The sequence below is a fragment of the Oreochromis niloticus genome, linkage group LG20 (assembly GCF_001858045.2).
Source record: "Oreochromis niloticus isolate F11D_XX linkage group LG20, O_niloticus_UMD_NMBU, whole genome shotgun sequence".
In the NCBI taxonomy this organism is placed as follows: Eukaryota; Metazoa; Chordata; class Actinopteri; order Cichliformes; family Cichlidae; genus Oreochromis; species Oreochromis niloticus.
Genome location: NC_031984.2, coordinates 19,317,211 through 19,343,393, shown reverse-complemented (window position 1 = coordinate 19,343,393; position 26,183 = coordinate 19,317,211). Strand labels below are relative to the sequence as shown.

The following is a 26,183-nucleotide window of genomic DNA, read 5'->3' as shown; positions in this document are numbered from 1 at the left end:
TAATGGATACATAAACCTTTTTATTATGCAGAACCCCACCCAAACCCCCATTACATGACTGGTAAGAAAATACACAGTGTACATGTGGGATAACCTTCACACACAGAAGTTCAAAACAAACCGTAACCACTGGAGTTTTATTGCGGTGTGAGACAGTGTCCTGATGAGGAGCACTCGTACTGGAGCTCTCAGTGGAACAACAAAAAGATAACTTCCTTGAGACATAAAGTCAGATTACAACTACAAACAAGGACTACTGAGAATACGTTTAGTGTGCCATCTTCTGGGAAAGAACACAGGGCTCCTTAAAACCTTCCAACCATCCACATATGTAGTGTAACACAAGGTAAATGAGGCGTCGGAAAGACGTTTACTTCTTTCACTCCTAATTTAATAAACTTAAACATTAGGATCAGTTCCTTCCATATGTATTTTTTTTTACATCTACCTTTACCATACGATGTTGGCATCACTCCCTTCCATTAGCACCAATACCTTGCAACAACATAACCTTAAAACAACCCATTAGAGTATTTGAAAACATAAAGTAAAAATAGAAAAGAGAGATAAAACGTGAGTAAACACAACACACGTGGGTAATGGTTATGATAACAATGATGAAGGACACAGATGGCATATTGGTGAGTATCAATATCAACTTTTCATCTAAAAACTCTTCTCTAGTAAAAATAGGGTGCAAATACAGCAGATAAAATCAAGCATCAAGGTATCTAGTAAATTCTCTTAGCCAAGCATGGAAAATTTTGTTACACATTGCACAAACTGTGAAAACTGTACACCTGTTTCAAACTAAACCTGAATATAGTTTAATTGCAGCATAACTCAAATTAATTATAAATAGAAAATCATGAAAAATGCATATAGTATTGATTAAAACGTAGGCAGCATTTCTTTTATTAGGCAGTATATTACCATAGGGCTGGGGGAAAGTATCAACACCATGATTCTGATGTCAGGATCTATAAAGATGATTCTACTTCATTATTTTAGGCACAAATTTAGAACTGCATCACAATGATTTCTGTGCAATCTAGCTGTAATAAAGGCTGATGCTAAATATCCCAAATGAGCAGCTAGTGAATTTCAATAAACCCAGGTTCATTAATAAATAAAAATTGCAGCTTTGCCGTGTAAAGCTAATGAACATTAATTTTATAATAACGATTATGTGAAGTTACTCAAGTAGAAAGTTGCATGTTGTCTCTATCTAAATAGACCTGAAGCACAATCTGTTGAATAAGCTTTCTATTTCAAAAGCTCGTCCTAAGCGTCGGCATCCCTAAATCACCTTAACTGCATCTGCATGACAACAATCACCTGCTAATGCATACAAGAAAGTGCAAATCAAATCTTAGTTCTGAGTAAATGGAGGAGAAATATGATGTCATAGACCTACATTACTGCAATATAATTTAGCATGATGCTGTATCATTACTTTATGCCGCCATGAAAAGTGTTCGAAGCTGCTGTGGAGAATTTAATGCTGGAAGAGAATTTTGCTATGATTTCCAGCGGAGCTGGGCCTGCACAAAACATCATAATTACAGTGCCTGTCATGACTCCTAATCACAAATGCCATAAAAACGACATAACATCCATCGTAAAGCTCTCGACATAGCCATGATTCAACAGAAATCATTCTGCTACAGCCTGCAAACTCTCAAATGCCAGAGCCCATGTCTAAAAGCCTGCTGCTTCAAACTGTGCACCACTCTTATTTCGGTCATAAACATTGTGTTGACCTGCCACCGCTGGCAAAAACAGTCAGGGTAAAAACACAGCAATCTAAAAGGACAAAAAACAAGGTTTATGGCAGAAACAACATAATTGCATATTAAAATTTTGTCTGTGTATAGAGCATAAGCTGTATTTGTGCTTGTTATAGGAAGTAATGCGGAAACAACAAGGTCCCTCTTTCCCTTTTTGATCACTTGCTGTGGGTAGGTGTCCACTGGTTACCAGAGCGAGGTGTCAGCTGAACCACTGGAGGAAGAAACAAAGGAGAGAGAAAGAATGTGTGTGTGTGCGTGTGTTAAATATGGAAAGAAACACACATTCTGGTTGAAAGAGCAGGCGAGACGAAAGGAGTGGGTGAGTGGGAGAGCGAGAGCCTTAATGATGCTGAAAATTGGCCCGTGACTGCGGTACACCCCTCAGGTAAATCATTGCTACAGCTTGCTGTCAACTTGTCTGTCCCCTTGTCCTCCCATCTCGCCCCTCCCATGCCCTGAATGTGTCTCAAACAGCCTCCCTCGCTTCACCCTGACTCAACTTCTTTTACGACCACATATTCAAAACTTCCATCTTCGAGTCATATACACCGTGCCATCATAAATAAGTAGTTGCACATGTCTGTGTGCATTAGATACCTTTGAATTCATTGTGCACGCATCAAACCATTTCTGCGAGAAGCCAGTGAAGGAAAGTAACGGAGTACATTTACTCAGGCATACGTACATTAATTCACTCCCCAGTTTTGAGATACTTTTCTACATTCCAGGGAGAAATACGATACTTTTTACCCCACTGCATTTTTATAGCGGCTTTGTTCTTTAATTACTTTGCCGACTAAGACTGTACACACAAATCAAGTCATGAGCTCATAAAATATAGAGACGATGCTAAGGTTTAAAACCAGCCAGCATGACGGGGTGATATCTGGTGGCTTGTTTTGCCTCAGAGAAATTTTCATTTCCATATGCAGTCAGCAATGCAAATCTTTTTTGAACCTTAAATCTTCACCTGTGCACAATTTGTTGCAATCCCTCACGTGTTTAGCAATCCCACACCCTTTATTGAGAATATCCTTCAGTGTATTTTGAGTGCCGACAAGAAGTTATTTCTGACTTTTAGAGGCTATAACACCAGCAGTTTATGAAACTGTTATATCATCTGCGACATTAAATACTTCCTTGTAATAGTAAAAGGAAGCGGTTGAAGAACAAATATGCTTGAGTAAAATTCCTTTGTTCAAAACTGTCCCCTACTACACATATAAGCAAAATATAAGTACTATGTCTGCATTAGCATGGCCCTCATCACTGATATATTATTAGATATGATATTAATAGATTGTTACTACTAATGCAATAATCTGAAAATAGCATGGTACTTGTCAATATGGAGGTATTGTTTGTGAATTAAGGTATTTTCATCCAATGATTTCTAACCTAAGAGGTGAATGAATCTGAGGTGTTTAAAAGACAACAAGTGAAGAAGAAAAATAATCACAAATCTTTGCTTCTTTATATATTGTACACTTTGTCTCGCTTTCACTGGTAAAAAACACTGGTGACTTTTTAACAATGCAATGTATTCTATGATCTATACTATCCTACAGTACCCTATCCTAACGCTGATCCAAATCAAAGGGATAACGTTAGCTTTTAACATTTTAACCCAATTTCCTGTAAATACATACAGTTTATACTTTAATGTTGGTTAAAAAAAAAGAAAAGAAAAAGAGTATTACTCCATTGATGCTTTACAGTAATGGGTATAAAGAGTAAGTTTTACATGTATAAACATATAATGGTACGTATTTATAGTGGAAAGCTGTACCTGAGAAAAGTATCCATGGGGTCGGGCAACAAAAGAGCCGTTTCCTCTCCAGAGCTGTTCCTTCTACACTCACGTGGATCGCATTCCTCCTCCTTAATACAGTAAAACACACACACACACACACACACACACACACACACACACACACACACACACACACACAGGATGACACTTAACACATATCTATCCAGCAGCTATTACCATCCAATAACTTGCACACTAGCAGCCTAATTGGTACTAGGAGATAATGTCTATATCAAACGACCCACTGCCCGTGTTTAACTGGTGTGCATGGCTATCAGCATGAAGGCATAGCTCATTTTCAATATCACACATAATTATGGTGCATGGCTCAGCTAGCATGTCTCACCGAATCAGAGCTGTGTGCCAGAGTGTCAGTGGTGGCCTGGTGTGGAAGGGAGAGTGGTGCCGGCTGGTTGATGACCACTTCCCTCCTGCTCACCTCCCTGGGGGAGAGAGGAGGGGTGGCAAGGAGCAAGGAGTCAGGCTGGCCCTGCTCGCATAGGCTGTAGTGTGCCAGGGGCCTCGGTGGGTGGAGAATCTGCAAAGCCTCTGGGTTCTCATCCTCCGAGTCAGATAACACACTGTCAGGACGGCCTGCCAGACAGAAACATTGGCTAAGAAATAGTGGTCACTTTTCCTCAGAGCGCTGCTCTTGTCGTCCACAACACAGGCCAATCTGAACAATATTTAGTGTGGCTCTTGAATGATAGTTAACACTTTTATTGTTCACATCTGCAGGGCATACAGTAGATTGATGTGTAGCTCAATTCACCTGTAGAGGCAACTGGGGCCAAGCTCCACTTGGCGCTAGCCACTGTTCCCATCTTCTGCTCCAGCTGACAGATGTACTCCATCAACTCCTGTGGTGAAAAATGCAGTCATCACCCTTATAACCCTCAAACTGTCTGACCTCTTCAAACTAGCACTACATAACATTATTGCATTGTTAAAACACAACGGAAACATTTGCCTTTATATAAATGTTATCACAGTACAATGAGTCCTTCCTTGGTTTCTCATGTGCCACACATTGGCTGTTGTACTCAGATATGGCCGGAGTTATAATTAGGCTGGACAGTAATTTATAAAAATTTCAATATTTACTTCTGCCTTTCGATTGAAAATGTGATGATAGTTAGCCAACAAAACTCTGCAGGCACTTTAACAACAACAGCACCGACTGCCCTGAAATCCACCGATTTATATTGCACTGTAAACAAATTATATTGCACAATAACAAGAGGACAACCACAGGGAGATGATTCCCAACAGCAGGGGCATTCACAATAAGAGTATTACTGTTGTTATATCAGTAAGGATATGTGCTCATTATTAATACAAAGATTTTAGAAAAAATTGCAGGGGTGTGCCCAGTCTTTATAGTCACACACTAAACTAGATTTACATTTAAAAACTAAACCATGAGACCTCAGCAGCTGATAATGGTACAAAGTCTTTAACTGCGACAAAACACACGCACAGTGTTAAATAAGTACACTACCCACCCAGAGTTTATCATTCGCCGCTTTTTAAAAATAGTTTCTGTCAGTATTGATTCAAATCATCCACCGTGCCAGGCAATGTTTCTAACCTGTTTCTCTGCGAGCAGCTGCTCCTTCTCTTTTTGGGCAACCCTCAGGCTGGCCTTTAGCTCCTGAAGCTCCCTACGGGTTTCGCTCAGCTGAACCTGCAAGCCAGATTTCAGAAAACAGCAGGGTAGGGTATATTAGAACCACTTGAAAGACACTTTGACTTTTGTGTGATGTTCTAGAAGTAAACAGGGTATTTTTTGCCAACATCTAAATGACGCTCATACTGAGTTTGACCTTGTTTTTGCCAGTTCAAACACAGATACAAAGCAGGCTATGATGTATATGAAGCAGCTTCTCTCACCCGGTTACAGTCTTTTTCCCTTCCAAGCTCAACCTCCAGCTTCACTCTCTCCATCCTTTCCTCTTGCAGCATCTCCTCCATCGCCTGCATCTCTTGGCTGAGTTTCTCCAAACGCTCATGGTCTTTCTATGAGGGTGACACAAAGATACTACTACTTACTGCATTTACTTCATATATAATTTATTTGCCTCTGCCACTTAGATCTTTGGGTTATGGATTAAAATATAGACTCAATGTCACACCACCTAAACACTACACCTACAGAAGCTGCTCAGCCATGCAAAGCTGTGCCATGAAGCTCCTGGTGCAGTTTCAATGATGATATTAAGGGAGTTAGAAACTCTGGAGTTATTAAGCCAGAATAGTGTTGGGGCCCCTGCTCTCTGCAGCTTTACATGCCCTGCCACTTCATGGCTGAGTTGCTGTAGTTCCTAAATGCTTCCACTTTCCAATAACACCACTTACAGTTGATTGAGGAATATCTAGGAGGGAAGAAATTTCACAAACTGACTCATTGCAATGGTGGCATCATATTACGGTACCATGCTCAATTTAAGCTCTTCAGAATGGGTACTTCATGTAATACACATCTGGCGAAGGGATTGAACACACCTGAATTCAAAGAGTCAGAGATGTGACCCAATACTTTTAGTGTGCCAGCCATATGAGCCCATTTTGAGAACTATAGAACATTTTGTTCTTTTTCTCATTATTATTAATATCCGCTTCATACATCAAATGTTACATATACAAAATATTAAAAATACACACATACTAAAAGAGATGAGAGAAACCCCCCACAACAACTCTGAACCAAAACGAAGACTTGTAAAAATAAAATCAGGTCTACTGGGCGTGACATACTTGACCCATTTTTATCAAAAATAAAACAAACTGTTCAGATGTATAATAGCAATATATTGCTATCCTTTCCCTATTAAAAAATATTCTATACATGTATTCCTTGCACCTTCATATCAACATAATGTTGCACCTGCTAATATTGATAGAAATCTCCCTTTTCTGATTTCTCTTTAAGGATTTAATAACTGTTTTTTCTTCTTTTATTATGTTGCATACAGCTGTTATTAATGCTGTGGGAATATTTCACTTTGAAACCTTGTGGCATTTATCAGTGACATTCTACATTTTCCTCTACAGCGATGCAGTACCTCAGCGGAGCGCTGCATATTCTGCCTCTCCTGGGCCCAGTGGGCTCTTCCCTCCCTCAGGGCCAGACTGGAATCTGCGAGCTGAAGGGTGAGCTGAGCGGCCTGAAGGCGAGCCTGATGCAGTTCAGCTTGCCCCTGATCCCTCTGGGTAACCATAGAGCTTAGATCACTCTTCAAGCCCTCAGCAGCTCGTTCGCTCATGTGCAGCCGCTCACGCAGGCTACGCATTTCTTTCAGAGATGCCTCATTTTCCGCCTGTACATAAAGGAGCAAGAAACCACATTGGTTACTCATCTCATACTTTAGGTGATTTTCTGTATATTGCCAGAAATATTTAAGAGTGAATTTGAAATGGTATTTGTTGTTTGTTTGTATTTCTTTTAAAACATAATTGCTTAGTTAAAATACAAAAAACATGCTCCAAATAAAGTAGCAGGGATCACTTTCCCCTCAAAAATCAATTCGGATTTTATGTCCAAATACTTGTAACACATTTAAAAAGAGTCGAGTTGAAAACAAACAAACAAACAAACAAACAAAAATCCTATTTTTACATCCTCTGAGTGAGGATCCTGGTCCAGTTTCAACCGCTAAATCATTCATTAATCAGTCCTTTGGTTTCCAAAAATGATCTGACCTCTTTCCTGTGGGCTGTGGTGAGTTTCTGGGTGAGGGTGGTGATGGTGTTTTGAAGCTGCAGGACACTGGTGTCTCTTTGGGCGAGGGAGTTCCTCAGGCCCTGGAACTCCTTTGACAGGCTTTTGAGCTCACTTTCTGTTTGTTCCAGCTTAGTCTAAGGAAAAAAAAAAAAGCAAAAGATGGGAAAACTGAGATGTTGGGGGGGACAAAAGGACCATGTTTTAGTATGTTACAAGGTATGTTTTTAACTGTGCACCTGCAGGCTCCTTCTTTCACTCTCCTCATCTTTTCTCAGAGCTCCCGCCCTCCTGGCTCTTTCCTTAATTCTGCACATACAGAGTTTGTTATAGACAATCAAAACTATTCACAAGACCCACATAAAAGTAAAAGAAGGACAAATGAGAAAACCATGTCAAACCTCTCTAACTCTGTCTCTTTTTCCACAGCTCTCTGTGCCAGGCTTTTGATGTCGTCCTCTAGCTCTCGGATTCGTGCTTCACTTGCCTCCCTGGCATCCATTAAAGCAATTTTCTCCTGGGCTAGTGATTCTCCTAATGCCTTTTCCTCCTAACAGACCAGAGGCGTGTTTAATTTTTGTGTTAATATAATAACTCAGGCAATTTCTTAAATTTCTCTTGCTTACATTTTTTACACTTAACACACAGGGACGTTATTTAAGCAGAAACACTTTATCTGAGAATGAGGGCACTGCTGCAGGGAAATGGAAGCAGGCACATCGGTTCTAATCAAATGACTGTGCCAATCATTTGCATAAGCTTCATACATCACCTTCTGCTTCTTCTCCAGCTCATCAAGCTTCTCTAGAGTTTGTTTCAGCTCTTTCTGAAGCCTGGCGATATCACCCTCCAGCTCTTTGCGTCTTCTGTCCCAGGCCTCTCTCGCTCGCTTGTACTCCTCCTTCTCTTTCTCTCTTTGCTCTTTAACCGCCTCCTGCACCTGCAACAGCTCAGCGCGCTCTCGCAGACATTCCTGCAGTCGATTCTAACAAGAAAGAGAACAGAGGAAGCAAGCAGCATGATTGTGTGCTCGTCTTTGTGTAACTGCAGTAAACAAGAGTATTGATTCCCACCCCCCCAGCAGATGTGTTTTATAAGCACTCGTTAATTTTGCAAAACTGAAAACACACTCTCCCATGCAGTATCTTATCCACTCACCTGCAGCAGCTCAGCCCTGGGGACTACCAGCAGCATATCTGTGCCTGCCTCCTCTCCATGTGAGTCTTCCTCAAGGGTCACCAGATCCTCAAGTGGCTTTGGTGCACAAAAAGTGAATTTAGAGCTGCGAGAGCACACCTTCCCTTTAGCATCAATATATACGAACTCATACTCCTGGGAGCTGGGCTTGGGTAGGTAGGAAGCTAAAATAGTGATTTAAAAAAAAAGGGGGGGGGAAAGCAAAAGGTTATATTACAATCTGCAGAGAAGAATAATTGCTTTCCAAAGTAGCCATGCTTTAATTTAGACCCTACTTCCCATTATACTCCTTTGTTGGTTAGTTGGACTTTTAGTCAGTCTAAATTACATACCTATAATTTTGGAATATCTAATCACAATTTCAATTAATGTTCTGGTAAATATAAACTATGAGTGTAATACATTTATTTGTATTATATTGCTGGTTAAGATGAAGTGTTTGCCTTAAAAAATCAATTTCACAGACCCATTTTACAGCAAACATTTTGACTTGTCAAAGTAGGGAAAGTGTATGAATAATGGCCGTATTCCACTTAGGGGAGGTCCCCCTTTTGCACATTCTGTTTTACTGCCATGAAATAGGAAACTTAATGGAACTAGGAAAACATTACTTTGACCTGCTCCTCCCCTACTGTGACAACTAAAAATACACAGACGGGTGACAAATTCAAGTAAAAACTACTCGCTGTAATGCCCTTTAATTTGTCATCTGTCTTACTGCAGTCTAAAATGGCCTAGCTTTGCAAACTTGGAATAAGCCCACTGCTAAACTAAAACATTTATTAACTGTCTGATAACACTACAATTCACTAACACCAGGTTCACAAACAATGTTGCAATACAGCGTCTGGCCACTAGTGGCAGCAGTGCGGCCATTCACCGCAGGTGAGCGACAAAACGATGACGTCTTGTATGTAACTTGTGTCCCAGGAGCTGAGGTCTGTGAGCGTCTATTCATCCTTGAGTGAGTTCTTGTTTTATCATTTGTAAAACACCGCAGAGTACCTGAAATAGCAGAGCGTCTTTGGTTAGCTAAGCTGGCCAAAGTCTTAAAGGAGTGTTTTAAGTGACTCTCGGGGCAGTTTGGTGCTTTTTTTCATGTAAAACTCGAAGTGCTCTGCGAGTTGAGCTTCTCTGCGCCATTTCAATATTTGTTTGTTGTATACATCTTCAGCGTAACAGAAGTTAAACAACTTTGCATGTTCTGCTTTTTTCCTGTAGTGTCAAAAACAGCTAGCTCCAGCAAGCTAAACGCTTATTAAGCAACACGTGTTTACATAACAAATTATAAAATAGCTTTGCAGTCGCCTGCATTGTTTGTGCTATGCTGCTATGTCCTGTTGAAACCACAGAAATTAATCTAGTATCAAATCAACAAACATCCTGTTAATGACGCGGTCTATGCTTTCAGCTTTCCTGCCAAGAAAGTGTTTTCCTGGTATTTAAACCGCTGTAAATGACTTGCTGGCCTATAATCTGTCAAACGTATCTCTCACGAACGATATCAAGTCATTTTGTGCCAGAAAGAAAATTCCTGTCACAAAGTAGAAGCTACAATCAGTTTTTGGCAAAGTGACTTTTATATATCCTTTATGAATCGATGTAAAAACTATCGTTGACAGTAAAAATGTCTTCTTCAAAAGAGAGCTGGCCAAGAGGGCAGGAGAAATTGCAACAAATATAACATAACAGATCTATAAAGATATTTTAAGTGGCCCAAAAGGACTGGATTGATTAAAATGTAGAGCACAGAGTGGGTACGATAATGCTGAGTTAAAAGACACTTGCAGAACAGGTCATTTCTTTATTTTGTACGTAACCACTTCATAAATCCTGTTGACTACAGCCTATCTACCAATATAAGCAAAGATATTAGTCATAAAAACACATCAGCAATCACTGTTTGGCATAAGAATGTCTCTCATAAAGTTGAAGGCTTACAAATTTTGAGAGCAAAATAACTGCTTTTCAGACCAGCTGTGCTACTTGCATAACTTTAAGACTTTCACTATCACCAAACTCCTGATTCTGTTTCCTTTTCATGCACCTTTAACCAAGCATACTGGAACTGATGAGGATACACCTCCTGCCTCCCACACTGACCACAAAGCAGTCAGCCTTAGTCTGTGACTCCTTCCAGCCTATAAAGTAAGCTGATCTAATATCATTATCTCACACAGACCATTGCTTCATGTTTGGAGTGATTTACTTAGAATTACTGTTTCACAATACAGCTACAGTAAAGGGCCAAGATAGAAAACAGACAGAGGGAATGACATACGGTAAAGTTTATGAGCTGTATTTCAACTTCGAGCACCGGCTAAGGTCACAGAAGAGGCGACCTTCTTTTTAAATCACTGCATTGCTGCTGATAAGGAACCATCAGTACTTTCTTTAGTTTCCTTTCTCTGTACTGAAGAATGACATTGACAGTATGTTTAAGTTAGCGATAAATCACTTTACCAGGGGTCAATGCCACACCTGCTGTACACGTGCCCCTCACCCTCAATCAGGCTTATCAGCTGCCCCTGACACACAGGACAAAGTGAACACTGTATTCTCCAGTGAGCAGCAGCAGTCAGCAGAGCAGCCTTTGGGCCATTGTCTTTGTCATCCTCATTACTCAACCTCCTGCTTACTAAAGAAATGAATTCAAACCATGACAGAGAGTGTCTCTGTTAGAAACCAAGCTAAGTTAGATATTTGTCTTGTGCACAGGATTTTTCCCCCTTTTTTCTGCTGAAGAATTATTTTAAGATAGAAATAAACATTTGCTTCCACTCAGTATGTGATTCGCTAGCATTTTGTAAATAACAGAGCAATTCATTTTACAGAGGCATCAATCTCCTGCTGAAGGTTTTATGTGCTGATCTAGTACAGATCCTGTGTGACTATGGGAAGTAAACACAGTTAGAAAACAAATGTATGAATACCCTGAAACTGAACACAGCAGTTGACATCTGTGCCCTCTTGGTAGTCAGCCGGGGCTAGCGCCCATACAAAGGTGTGGTAGTCCTTTACTGATGTCCATCCCTCCTGAAGAAGAAAATGTGTGCACAGTGTTAACTTTAAGTTGGATATTATTTATTTAGTTGCTTTTCGAGAAATTCATCAGAATAGCAATACCTTGAAGAGCCCTATCCAATCATTACTGGCCCATATGTGCCGTGAGCTCAGCGTGTAGTGGCAGTCGACTCTGCTCTCAGGAAAGTAGCTGCAGCCCACGTTTCTAAACTCCACCTGCCAATCCTTATCCATGGCAACACAAAACAAATGCTCTATTGCACCTACAAGAAAGAAAAGAAGGAAAAAAAAAACAAACCCAAAATCAACCTACAAACCAACATGCACAGTTACATTACACATTACATTACACAGCTATTTCTGGGATATAGGTAAGAGGTGGTCACTGCTGAACAAACAAGAGGCCCCAAGTGTGTGAATATTTTTGTTCAGTGTAAGATCTAGACTGAGTGCACACTTAAGGAAACAGCACCGATGCAGAACTAATCCTCAGTGACAGCATGGTCTTCAGGCAACACGACACGTTACACAGGTTGTCACCGGGGGCTATTTCAGTCATCTTCAAAATCATTTGCTATTATACAGCGTCACGTGTAGGCATGCAGTATATGGGCTCAGATTCCACTAGTGGTTACTTCCCACGAACTTGTGGTATCCCTGCAGTTAACCACACTGCTTGCCTACAGAAAGCATTATTTTTGTGTGTGGCGTAATAACTATGGTATAGGCAACATTTATGATGTGATGGTACACTGTTACACAAACAAGGTGAAACACATGGTAAATATACATTTTAATAGAGCAGTAGAGACAAGTATGATGAGATTTTCAAAAGGAACAAAAATAAAGCAAGCGCACAATAAACCCAATGAGGATTTACAACAAGCATGTTCTTTAAACTTGGATTAACTTTGACTCTTCTGTACTTTGTATTTATCCCCTGTGGTACAGTCAATAATCACAGATGATAAAAGTTTTCTATTTTTTGTGAAACACCCAAAACCTACATAAGGTACGAATAGTTTCTCATGTAAATACGGACAAGATAAAATACAGACAGTGCGTAAAACAATGCACCAGTGATCAAAATAGCTTTTCCGTGGACTCGTTTTACATGGCACGAGGCTTAAGGCCCAACAGTAGCACATGTCAAGAAAACAGTGTGTCATGCCCGTCGATGAAAGCTTTAAGATGACAAACAAACAATCACAGCCACTACGGAAAGACCTGAATCCGTGCACGTTAGTTATATTTGTTAATTTGATGGGAATGCAAATAATAAGAGACAATGCAGGGCTTTGTTAACTACCAAAAGAGATCTGCGCACATTATCTCGACCCGTTTCTGATGTCTTTGTTACCTTTACGGTCCTCAGCCCTCTGCAGACGATCTAAAGGAGCCCTCTATGTGCGAGGTACTGGACTGACAGTCCTCAAGAAACCCACGAAAAAACACGGCCGATGCAGACTCGCTTTCCTCACGGAGCTCAGCTGGACCAACAACGCGAAATAACAACAAAAAAGCCAAAGCAAAACACAAGCACGACAGCTTCTTCTGCACCGTGGAATTATGGGAGCTGTTGTTCACAACGTAGCTGAAACTACGCCGAGATACCCCTTTTTAAACTACAACCCCCAGGGTCACAGTAGACTAACAGATCCGCTGAATGTAATCTGACGCGTCTCATCGGCCGCCGTTGTTTTTCGCATCGGATATCTGCCAAACCGCGGCTGTCCTGCTCATTCACCAATGGAAAGAGTGTGTGTTATTTGCGATGAGAGGAAGACACACGTAGCGGATGTAATAATGAAAACGGATGTTTTTATGTGTAGTGATTGTTCGAGTTCATAAATATTTGCTATATTGCGCTGTAAACAAATCTGCGCATTATTTTCCATACAGTTGGTAGACTTCGCAATATGACGGTTATTTAATTTGATGGTAAAGTATTACAGGTTGTATAGTTTTTGCCTATTTATTTTAGTTTTAAATCAGTGTCCCACGGGAGCCTTTTCCACTTCATGTATCATCTGTACTTTGATGAGGTAAATCAGGAACCACAGCAGATCCTCTGACGTCAGCCCACGTTCCAGATTTAATGGAGGGGAATTCGGATTTTAGCCAAAAACATTTTCCAAAATAATCCAGTGATCCTGCATTTTGGAAGCGCCCCAATTTGGCAATTTCTTTAGGATAAGCCTGATATCCCACAACGTCTTCAAACATGAGGACAAATAGAGCGCATGACGAGGTTACAGTGCCGGGCAGCAGATGGCAGTATACCATCTTGAAAACCAAAATTAAACATGCAAGTCTAAGCAGACAGTGCGGTCTTTTAAGCCCACAATGAAAATATATCACAGCCTTTTTGTCCTTTCACTATTAGATACAAGATAAAGGGGGATACACTGTCTCTCTATGCTGCAAATTTTAAAAACAAAGCCTGGGTTCACCATCTCTAGCTTTGCCTTAATTCATAGATTTCATTTTGCAGATATATCAGAAGAGAAATGCAAATATGGCTGTGCAGATATGTCTCAAGGCTACAGTAGTAGTATTGTCTATCTGGGTTCACAATGTGTTATTTTGATATTTTTAATTAAAAAAAACATTAAAATACTGGTTTTAGTTGAACTGATTATATTAAATGATTTAAATTTAAATTAGAGTTAAAATGGCAAAGAAGTCTTTAACTGCAAAAAGCCATCAATAACAAAAACCTATTTAACAGAAATGGAAATTAAAAGTTAGCATTCTCTATTAAAGGTTATTAGTCCTCCACAACCACAAGTTAAATAATGCTCAGCCTGTATTATTATAGTTATTGATGTTACCTCATTGCCCATAGCCAGCCTATTTATCTCTGCTCATTGATGAGACACTCCAGTCACACAATACTTTACTCCTCCTCAATTAGTAAGTCCAGTTTGGCTAATTTAGTCTGTTGACGACACTATAAGGATGCTTCATGTAATTTTATGCCGACGGACAGTCAATGCTGAGACCCTATAAATTGTGTTTAAGTGGATTAATAGTGTGCTGAGCCTGTGTGAGCAAAGTGGTGATGGAAATAGTGGCTCGCTCTCACAGTGGGATAATTAAATAGGTTCTACTGTGATGACTGGCTTATTCAGTAGCCACTGTTTACATGCGTCTTTAGGCTTAGGTATTATTTAAAAAAAAGATTTCTTCTGTTGTATTCATCAACATAATTCAGTGTGGATGTCTTGCTTTTGCCATTTTTTAAAATCACGAGTTCCCTGGAACACAGAAAAATCAGATATACCAAAAATACTAGCATAAGTATTGTTTATGAATTAATCCTATATGCTTATTTCTACTGGCTTTGTGCCACTGTATTTTTTATTTTATTTTATTTTATTTTATTTTATTTTATTTTATTTTATTTTATTTTACTTTATTTTATGATAGTGTTGTGTCTGATTTCACATAGCCTTGACTTTGAAGCGTCATTGTTGTGTAAAATTAGAAGACGGTTGTGCAGTAGGAATGTGAAGGCTTCACCATAATAGAGACTAGACTTAAAGTGGATTGTCCATGAAACTGCTTGATCTTGACCTGGCTGCCTGCTGTTATGGCTCCTCTGCCTATCATAACATCCCACCTCTACCCTGCAAACTTGCGCACACATGCAGTTATGCTGACCGTGTGAATTTACAGCTCTTTTTTGTTTTTTGGAAGGAGATAGCTAACATTCACACTTCGAGGCGTTAGGTTGGGGGAAAAAATAGTGTTCTGGCACAAAACTTTCAACATGTTGTTTATTTATCTGTTGTGGAAGTACTCCACACAAATTTAATCCCTGTCATCTGCTGATTTCTAGCAGCTTGGCTTGGAATTTCTCTCAATGCTAGAAAATGGTATAGCCCCTGAGTGCTACTGCAGTTTTATTACCTGAGGTGGTTTGTCTGAATATAGCTTACCACATGTCTCATTCAAAGGGAATGGCAGGTATGTGTCACTAGTCATAAATTGCAACTAGCCTTCAGCAGTAATCAGTTGCCAAGGAAACCTCAAATGGGATTATGACCTTCTGTTGTGTATAGCCAAGCAAATTGTTAGAGTTGTCAAGATCCAAGAGACAAACATTAAAGATTTATGTCAGTAAACAATTTATTTTCTCATCATACTAAGTTAATGGGTAACGTGTCTTGCGTGGGAATAAAACCGAGAATATAAGTTGGCGGCATTTTTTTTTTTTCTGGCTGGGTATTATTTAAAACTATACGGGCAGTTTTGACTTTAATAATGGTAGTTACTGTGTTTTGTAGTGATGTTTGCTTGTTTTAAGATATAGTCAAAGAAAGGCATTACAAGGTAGAAAACAAAGAAAGAAGAGCGGAAGCAGAGTGCCTAGAAGGAGGGTAGAGTGTTGGGAGGGTGGAGGTAGAGAAATGGGGGACAGTGGTATTTAGTATGCACGGCCAAGCTGCCCCATCTGCTTAGCGCAGCAGTCCCTGTCGTATAACTGTCTGCAGGCCGTGGGCCACATAAAGAATGTCTCAGATTTGATGTAATTCCGCAAAATTAATGACAGCTTTACTCGGTATGGGCCGTGAGGGAATGATTAGTGTTTGATCGTCCATCTGATCAGTTCCCTTGGCTGGCTGCAGAGAGATGCTCCACTATATGCCGGTATGTTGCCTATGGCAAGCACACATGCACACGCAGATACACCTATCCCAGATAATTCCTGGGCCCCCATGTTGTAGTTTATGTTTAGGTTCTGGTTCGCGTTTCCCTCAACAAAAACATCCAATATCTTGTAAAATTCTCTGTGCTGTGACACTTCACATCAATGTGAACACCTACTGATGTGCTGGATGCAGGTCCCACTGGTAATGTGAATGTGCACAGGGCACTTTTATATTAGGCTGTGCGGTATTTCAAAGAAAAGTGGGCCAACCAGCATCCAATTTAGAGAACTCGGAGGTCACACTATGACCTTTTACAAGATATGCTTTACTGCAGCTGTGATTGGAATTGGGTATTAGTTTTTAAAAGGGATGGTGAGTGGATTGGGAATTTGAGAGAGAAAAAAAATTGATCCATTGGATGGATTGCTGGAGTTGGACAAGTGGAATACCTCTCGTCGTTTTAATTCAGCCCCACCTCAGTGTTCCCAACCCCCATCTCTTTCCTCCTCTTGGGCTGCTGCGTTTACAAGCGAAGGGGGCATTCTGTTTTACAAGTGAGCCTGGTGCGTCTCGGTGTGCTAGCAACATTAAAATTGAACTCGTCTTATCTGTGCAAACCGCGAGGCTTTACATCATAGGCTGACGTGCTACTGCCATGAGGCCCCACTGTGCTTTTATGTAATGTGGTGCAGTCAAAAACCCAGTGGACAATTAAAGTGAGCTGATAGATAAAGAAGTGATTGAAGACCAGAATCTTAGTTTGTGGAATGCCCTGTGTGTTGGGGGGAGGGACACTTTAGTGGTTTATTATTGTTAACAAGGCAGAGTCCAACACATGACATGCATCTCTTGGCCAGATCAAGATACAGCATCTCACGTAGACAGACTGAACTGGAGACACGGTTTTCAGAGTTGCACCTATTTTTTTGCTGAGTTGCATATGCCAAAGCTAATTTCCCATCTGACCATTAGTACTCTGGTCAAGTCCAAAGCATGGAGAGCCTAATTCAGCAAAGGCTTGGGGAGGGTTGTTTCTGCCAACACAGATTGTTGGACAGATTGGCAGTCCTTCACTGTGTGTTGATGCAGTACTTTTCCCTCAAATTGTGCACAATTATAACAAATCACTTGCAAAAACACCATTAAAGTAAACAAAAACTTGTTCCAGTTCAATTGCAATTCCGTTCATTATCCTCTCAGTTTTCTCCTTCCTCAGTACTTTAGAGTTTTTGTCCTTCCTTCCATGACACTCTTTCCAAATTATTTGAACATGTTTCCTCCTGCTTGGGTTCCCCCCTTCCCTGTCGGCATTCTCTAATCTCCTTTCATTTTGCTCTTTTTCTTGGCCCACTCTTCCTCCCCCACTGCTTTCTTTTTCTCCTCCTCATTTTATATTTTTGGCTGAGCTGAGGACCTTTCCTGGTGCAGTGACCTTTCTGGTTTTAAATTAAGCCCCACTGCGGCACGTCTCTCTTCATAGATCGCCAGTTACGAGCCTTCAGAGAACCGCAAAAAAATAACGATTCTGATGAAATGGCCCCTTTAAAAAGCTCTTCCAAATTCCTTTTACATTTTTCTTTGCCTCTTCCCCCCTTTCTGGTTGCATTAATATTCACACTAATGAGGAACATCCTAAAGAGCAGACCATGGAAAATGTGAGAAGAGACATATGCATGTGCCTCCCGACATGCACGTCATACACATACTGTTACTCATTACTAATGGGGTCTAATCAAATGCCACACATGTTTGAAGTGATTTATGAAATCTGGGCATCCAGTGCTTGCATTATGATTGCTTAATCAGAAAGAGACCATTTTTCAATGAATAACACAGTTTGTGGCCTTTTAGAAGAGACCAATGTTTTGCATTATGTGATTAATAGGCCTCTATTAAATTTTTTTTTAAATGATAAAGAGTTCTTACTGCGCTGAGGTCATAGTTCTTTTACCTGGTAGTCCAGCATTTGTCTTTATATTATTGCAGAATTTATAGTATGATGTCAATAGACTTGGGCCATGTTAGGAAATCAGGTTATCATAAACCACAATGCAATACAGTCATGCAGGACCTCCCAGGTGCTGAGTAAATGCATAATGACTTGTTCAGGACCACCATCCCCTGGAAATGAGGAACCAAAATAATTTAAATACAGAAATGGCTTGAATTTAAACATGATTGGTCACAATCCAACCTCACCTGTTCACTGAAACCTTATAAAACTCAAAACAGAGGGAGTGATAACAATTACATGGAGTAATTAAAGCATTTAAGCTTTTCAGTGAGGACTCAAGACTGTTTTGAGCTACATTAAAAACTATGGTTTTAGTGGCTACTGGCAGAGACCAGTGTCTTGCACTCATACTCAGGTGACAAATTGTAATGTTTACTTTTGGTACATATACAGATTCACTATAATGTGTTACAAACTTTTATTCATCTATACATCTCTAAATAACCTTTGTGTAAATAGTTTGAGACTGAGGATTTTTTTTTAGCAAGAATAAAATGGATACAGCAGAGAAAATCACAATAAAAGACAACAATTGCATTTTTTTCCAAATATTGAGTAGTTTAAAAAATGATAGTAATGTGTTAAGCAAATCCTGTAAATTCTTTGTATGTGCAATTAAATTTTTTAGAGCATATTGTTTTATATTGTTTGCAGCATTTCCATATTCAGGATTCATTTGTTTGTTAACCAGAGTTACTCTGTGCTGAGATCCAAGCAAATAATTTTGTATTTTAGATGAAATGTGATGATGAAGACATAGGCTGCATAGGGTCTATATAAAAGTGGCAGCTTTCTTAGAAGACCTTAATCAACAGAGATTATAGTGTGTTAGGTTATTGTTTTCGTTTTGCTGTCAAGGTCCAGCTTGTTACTCCTGGTGTACAGTTATTATTGTACTGCTCATAAAATTAAGGGAACACTTAAGATGGACATCTGAATGAAATATTCATGGTGAACATTTTTACAGACATACACTCAAAATCACACTAAAATCAAAGGTTAACCAAGTGTTAACTTGTTGTGAGCACTGTGCTTTGTGCTGTCAATGAAGCACAAAACACAGTGGTATTTGCAAACTTGCATATTTCTTTTTATCTGGAAGAGGTTGGGGGCATACTGGAATTATAGCATGGGAAGATGGCGGAATTTAAGATCACTAAATCTGTGCCTTTTCCAGTTACATATTTCATGTCATAAAAATTCCACTAACACCCTTAGCTGCAGAGTAACCTGTGACTTGATGTGGAAATATGCAGAAATCATCACGATTGGTCCTCTCCAGTAAGGGTGAGCTGTGAATGTTAATCTTCACTCTATATGGGCTGCATCCAGCAACATGCAGAGATTATTTCTGAGGCCTATCTCCTAAGGTGCTCCTTGTAGCCTTGGTAACCCTAATGAATTATGGGCCAGCCCAGTTAAAACATGTGTGGTATTACCCCATTCCAGGGTATGTCCTCCTGGGTGTCTATGAATCACTGATCTCATCAAACTGGTTTTCTCTCTCTCTTCCTTTCTCTCTCTATCCTTCCCTCCAGATCGCCCTGTGTGCTTCCCTCCCCCATTGCTTGTCACCGTCCAGTCCCCTGGGGCGTCTGTCTGGGATCTGCCAGGCTCATCAGTGAGGAGAGGAGAAGGCTAACTGGGAGCCCTTACTGGCTGTAAATCCAGGGAGGGTGGAGAACCTGCAGCGGCCACACGTCCACTGCACCCCAGTAAGTCCAGCTGCCACCTCTCTTCCCCCCCAACCCCCAGTACACTTAAGACCCTTACAATCCGTCTGCATGTGCAAATACATTCACACAAGTACTCAACAAGGGTTTCTTCTCCTACTGTTCAAAGTTAACCTAACTTAATCCTGTTGCAACCTGACCCAAGGAATTGGATTTAACACTTTTTTTTTTTTTTTACATGTGCACCAGGTATTTTGATGCAGACACTCTGTCTCTTTATATAAAGGTAGAGAGAATTAACGTGTGTGTCTGTGTTTGTTATTGTTAATCTTTTGCAATACTGTCAATTTTGCCTCCTGTTAAAACAATAAATGAAATGATTATAGGCCTGTATCTGTGGGCAAATTGTCTGTATGAATACGCATATCGTTGGACTCCAGAAGAGTTTCTATTTGTGCTCAAGTGTTTATTATTTCCTTGAAGGAGGATGACAGCAAATGTTTGCTGCTAATGAGGTGATCAGAGTTCTAGTTGTGTCTAAGAAGTGAGACATATTATTTAATCCATGGTGCTATGCAGAGGTAATTTCAGTCTCAGAGTAGCCATAAAGTGCTGGAAGCCTAGCACAGATCTCGACTGCAATGCAGTGAGAGGGCCCTTCTCTCTCATACATACATTTAGCTGGGTGTGATACCATTCCAAACACATAGACACACACCCTCCCTCTCCTTATCTGAGAAATAAGCATTTTTACAGAGTTTGAGCTGTAAAAGGAGAGGAGCAGATAGCCCATAAATCTAGCCATAAAAACGTTAAGTTGTCAGAGGTGCCATCAGCTATCAATCGTGTGCGGCAAGCTGATGAAGGGGAAATAGGTGATAAAAAACAGCATTTTAGGGAAATTATGTCCAGTCTTCCATTTGCGAAGTGCTGCAGTCGCATCACTGCAGAATCTTAATCACTGGCTGGTGTGGTCAGGGACTGTTCCTCGCTGTGACAGTGAGGAGGAGCACACCCTAGTGGGAGGGTGGGATATGGAGGAGGCAAGAAGAGCCGTAGCAAGGGGGGAGGGGGTGCATTGGTGTGGGGGCAGCGTTGTAGAAAATTATACAACTACCATAAATCACTTCTACACTACCGTTTTTTTCCCTCTCCCTCAATTTCTCACTTCCCCCATCCCCACACTCGTGCTCTGCCTCTTTCTCTGTTTCTTTCTGTACCTCAAGGCTGTGCATCTTCTTCTTCTCATTTGCACTCCCACCCTGACGGTCCCCCTGGCTTTCCGCCCTTTATTCTTCTTTCAGTCCCTGGCGATGTTCTTTATTCGAAGCACTGTTGGTTACTCTCACTTCCCCATTCTCTATCTGTCTCAGCTTCATTTACACTGTGGTTTGTTTACATGCTTTCTTTATTGATCTGCTTTTTGTTGCCTAGCAGGGATTTATCTCCTGTCCATGGGACTGTATTAGTAAACCTCGAAATTGACCTGTCTCTCTGAGATGGTTCCGATATAGTCTGTTCTTGAAATAAAAGAAAATGCCATCTTGTCTGCAGCTTATTTCACATTTTATCAGACAGCACTGTGACGGGATTCCTGGTTGCTTCTTTATTGGGGATTTTTTCCAAATAGAAAAACAACCAGTGATGCTTTTATATGCTGAGGCATTCTACTATAAGCCAGGTCTTTATTGAAATGGTAGCAATCCAAAAGCAAATTATGCAATATCCTATAGCTTCTTTATTAAACTATATATATTAAAGAATGTGTCTTATTTGCACCAGTATGAAGGAGTACGTGCCTTTAGTGCGTAGAAGTAATATAAAGGCATCCTCTGAGAGTATCCATGCCTACTGAATTGATAAATGTCTCCATTGTGTGATCTGTGACTCCCCCTGTAATCTAAGGTCATTTGTTAATTAATTTGAATAGCCCTACAGGCTTTGGTTCTGCTCCAGTGGTCTTGGATGAGTGATGTCATTCTGTACTGAGCTGACTTTAAGCATTGTGAAATGAATGCAGTGAAGCATGTTCATCTGCAGTGGCCCCTTCGGTATGTCCTGCCCTGTGACCATATATCACGGGAAGGTGTTGCTGTGCATGGACCACTACCTAAGAAGTGGAAGTTGTAATTTTATTTTTCACATTGTATTAATTATGAGCATGAACTACTGTACAGACTCTACATATTATGTATAAAGAGCTTATTGTTGTTGTCTGGATTTGTTTGTAAAGTTTTTTTATATTTTCAGAAAAGACTTCTTCACCAAAGTCGCTGATCATCTACAGGGTGGATCTTTGTGGTTCTGGTGGTTTATGCTCAGACATTAAAGATGTACTGATGGTGAGCAGTTATCCAACTCTTGTGTCAGGTGCTGTGCTGCCACCTTTAGTTAGGCTGAGGTACTGTAATGCAGTACCCATTTCCACATCATCTCTTTACGTGGGCTATTCTGCAGTTTAGTCACACAGCATCTGTTTGTGACAGAGGGTAGTTTAACAACACATCTAACCTTACTGCATTACAGCTAGTGTACCCGTGAACATGCAGACTTTGTTTAAAAGGCGCTGTCACATAGAAATACTGTCCAACTGTGTTTAAGTTTTTCCATGCTGTGAGTGTGATTTGAAAAGAACTAACTTTGTGAGCAGTGTTGTCTTGCATTATGTGTGTCTAAGGCTTTGCCTTGTATTAGCTAGGCATTTTATTGACTTTTTTTTCAACTCAAGATTGTGCATTCAGATATCTCATGGTGTTGCTGCTAAAGCTGTGAGCCTGCCTTTTTCCATGCATCGTTAAAACACCGATCCCCAGGACAGATTTGAACCTTTTTTCTGTTCATGTGTAGTTTTTGCATCAGCACTAGCAGTTATAGGTTTTGACATTTAGACATTTCCAGACATCCTACTTTGAACACAAAAGACTCTAATGTCAGCTGGATGGCAGTAGATTACTTCCATGTATTAATAAACAAAGTCAGAGACTAGGAATGTATTATTGGTTTAATTTACGTGTATCTAGGCTAGAGTGAGTCCTAATGTAAAACTTGTGAAACGTAAACTGACAAGATCTGGTCTCCACTTAAGATTTTCCATTTTTGCAGTGCTCTGAATTCCATTATGCGTCATATGGTTTTTATTCAGAGTCGCATTCCTCTGATTGCTATATTCAAAGAAAAACTTCTGCAAGTTTCAGACGGTATGTTTCTTTCTATCACTCCTGAATCCTTAGATGATTAGTCCTGACATGGTCCCCCAAATAATGTTGATGGCATTAATGGCCGGGTGGGTGTGGGTGAGCACAGTACCTTTTTGTGGAATACACTGTTTTAGGGAGTGGTTTTTCTTCCTGCTGACATGTTACTGCAGTGACAGCTGTATCTGCCAGGGGGCAGGCAAGCACACGCATCAAGGCAGCAGAGAGCCACATGCAGCCCTGCCTTTGCAGAGCTTCACTCCCTCTTTTGTGGTAATATTGCTGTTTCTGTTTCTTAGTCTGAAGGTATTTAAATAAATATGAAAACTTCTTCATATTATTGCTGTTATATGTTTTTGACTTGAATTATGGATATAATTTTGTAAAGCCTATTTAATTATAGACACTGTGGTTTATATTACCTATTCATGTTCTCTTTATTAGAATTAATTATATCTGTCATTTTCTCTATTTGAAGGTCAAAGGAGACAATGTGAGGATGCAGTAGTGTAGTGATGATATTACATGTGCATTACAACAAATTTATGTTCAAACGTTCAACAAGTTACAGCATACATAACAAGAACATTTATTCATTCTCATAAGTAAGCTTGCCAGCTACAGTTCAATGAAGTTAAGTTCGAGAGCTGTAATTTTGTACCAATAAAACTGTTAAAAGAATTTTATTCATTTCACTACCACTCATTTTCCTACTCAGCCATTTATGAGCAATAAGAATAGATACATTAATGTTACTGCATTTCTGAATAATGGTTTTGCACTAAACCTCTTCTTGAGCATTCAGTGTTTTCCCTTTATTTTTGACCAAAAAAGTAAAATCAAGTAATGATTCCAGACCACTTATGATTTAGTTTGGAAGTACTTTTCATTTTTTCTTATTATTTATATTTATTGTAATTCCTCATTGTATGTTTACTATAGAACATATTAAAATAAAATATTGCTATTGCTATGTTTTCATTCAGAATTAATTTGTCTACTCATCAGCGTTTCTGCTGTTAGGCTTATGAAATGTCAGGAAGTGTTCTTGCTGAAAAATTTGCAGATGCACCATTACATAGTAGCCTGTTTAACCTTATTTGTTATTGTGCTATACATGTGATTACATCCTAGGTCTAAACTTGGTTTTTAAGCCCAATGTTGCTGCTGTTTCCTTAGGCCTCCATAGAAAAAAAAAGCCATAAACCTTTTTTTCTTCTTCTTCTTTTTCTTTTTGGAGTAGCCGTGTTAAAAAGAACACCTGTAACTCGACACACAGACCTCTCTACTCAAATACCAGGGCAATGACTCATGGGAATGGGGACACACAGCTAAATAGATAGTTTGTGTACAAGCTTGTCTTCCAGGTTGAGTATTCCCCTGGTTTCAAACAAAACATGCATTTGGACAACATCTGAACAGAGGCCATTTTGGTTTGGCTTTATGTTTGCACAGTCCTGGGATTGTGCAGTTGCAAGTGGGGGATGGGCGAGCTACTGCTGCTACCATGAAGACTTCTGTTAATGTTTTAGTCATTCTGGAGCCGCTGGGCTGGGAGACAGATTCAGTCAAAAAGCATTTGAGTACCCTCAGGTCCTCGGAGTGATTTACTATGTATTTGGACATCTGCAAAGAGCTCTTGCACCTTGAAATTCTCTCTCTCCTTCTTTCCCTCTCCCTCTCTTTCTCTCTCTCTGTCTCTGTCTGTCTATTTCTCTTTGCAGTAGTAAACCCTTAGGAATGATCTGTCATGCTGAGTCACCTTGAAAATATCTAAGGTACTATCACTTCCTGTCACCTTTTCCTTCATCCCTTCTCCAATCCACCCTCCCTTCCACTGTCTATCACCTTCAAACCTTCTGCTTAAGTCTCAGCCACATCCCTCTTATCTTGACAATGAGACTTTGTGTGCAATTTTCCTTCTGCTCTGTCTCTCATCCCGCCTCTTGCTCACCAGCTGGGCACATCAATCCATGTGACAGGTGCTTGTCAGTTAGTGCCTTACTGGTCAGCACCCTAAAAAAAAGAAAGAAGCACAAAGTTTTAAACAGTGCAAGGTTACCAGTGCTAGAGAAATTGCATCAGTTAAATGAACAAGTCTTAATATGGTTTTCATCCTCACTAACAAGTGTAAGTGATAAGCAGTTATCAGTAAGTTTTGTTACCTTGACAAGTTGTATTTACTGCTTTGTTGCCTATGGCAGCCACCCTGAGTCGAGTGAAGAGGAGAGCTGTCAGTGGTCATCAATAACATGTCTGTGTGGTGTGGGTGGTGCAGGCTGTGTGGCATGTGTTTTAGAAGTGATGGCCAGAGGCCCTCTGTCTATGCAGTTCAGAAAATATGGTGTCATTAGCATCTGTGTCTCCATAACTGGCCGAAGAGGCCCAAACATATCTGGTATGCAGTGTTTAGAAGGCACGCAGACAGGATAATTGGTGGGCAGAATGTGTCCGTAGCTCCAGACTTTCAAGTGCTCATTGCCTTTGAGTGTTTTACACCCCAAGTGGCTCAATAGCCTAGGGGAAACAAGGTCTGCATTGATTTATTGCTGACCCTTAGGTCTTTTGTTTCTTAGAGCCAAGGACATCTTAATAATCAACCGAAGTCTCAAAATTGAATTCCTATAATGAATTTCATTTGATTATGTTATCTTTATTTGATAGAAATCATAATGCTGTAGGAGTAATAATATAAATTAAACGTGTATGCTATGCCTTTGCTGCTGCATTCTCTGACAGGTTTGGTTACTGCTGTGGATTTCATAATCACAGCAGTCTCTCTGTCAATGCTGGTGATTAAATGCAAGGAGAAAATGTTCCTTGTGAGGTAGCTTTTAGGGTTTATTTCAAACACTATATTTAATTAATGTTAGTTATCTATTGATTGCTGCTGCATAAAGTGCTGAACAGTATACTGTAATTGTAGGTCCATATTATTGTTTATTCTGTTACATTGCGTAGTCTTTTTTGTGTAGAGTGCATAAATGAGACATTGCAAGGTAAACTAGAACCAAAGATGATCTCACGCTTCCCTCCTTCTTTATTTCAATTGCTTCCTGCTTATCTCATCAAAACACAGAAGAATAATTCACTTAG

General features: G+C 40.0%; 1 protein-coding gene and 1 long non-coding RNA gene across 5 annotated transcripts; one reads left to right on the top strand and one right to left on the bottom strand.

The window, feature by feature from the left end:
- Window positions 1–13,115, bottom strand: calcoco1a (calcium binding and coiled-coil domain 1a). Its single transcript, XM_005478043.4, has 15 exons — window positions 12,909–13,115; window positions 11,651–11,811; window positions 11,458–11,560; window positions 8,486–8,688; window positions 8,100–8,312; window positions 7,729–7,877; window positions 7,567–7,636; window positions 7,309–7,464; window positions 6,672–6,926; window positions 5,500–5,625; window positions 5,198–5,293; window positions 4,379–4,466; window positions 3,953–4,200; window positions 3,583–3,674; window positions 1–2,004 (listed from the first exon to the last, which is right to left on the bottom strand). Exons 2-15 carry the CDS (start codon window positions 11,780–11,782, stop codon window positions 1,977–1,979), a joined length of 1,959 nt encoding a protein of 652 aa, XP_005478100.1. The 5' UTR covers window positions 11,783–11,811; window positions 12,909–13,115; the 3' UTR covers window positions 1–1,976.
- Window positions 8,699–25,682, top strand: LOC102077509 (uncharacterized). Of its 4 annotated transcripts, none has more exons than XR_270253.4 (4): window positions 8,699–9,488; window positions 10,583–10,672; window positions 19,759–19,935; window positions 22,144–25,682. It is a non-coding gene; the product is annotated as an uncharacterized LOC102077509 (long non-coding RNA). The 4 variants fall into 4 exon arrangements; XR_002057671.2 differs by lacking the exon at window positions 22,144–25,682 and adding an exon at window positions 21,824–22,101; XR_001224688.3 differs by lacking the exon at window positions 22,144–25,682 and adding an exon at window positions 20,143–21,817.
- Window positions 25,683–26,183: the final 501 nt, after the last annotated feature.

Coding starts and splice junctions, on each gene's coding strand:
- calcoco1a (XM_005478043.4), bottom strand. CDS start 11,782: ATGGATAAGGATTGGCAGGTGGAGTTTAGAAACGTGGGCTGCAGCTAC. Junction 4,467..5,197: donor AGCTGCTCGCAGAGAAACAG/GTTAGAAACATT, acceptor TTTTCACCACAG/GAGTTGATGGAGTACATCTG. Junction 3,675..3,952: donor TGGCACACAGCTCTGATTCG/GTGAGACATGCT, acceptor TACTGTATTAAG/GAGGAGGAATGCGATCCACG.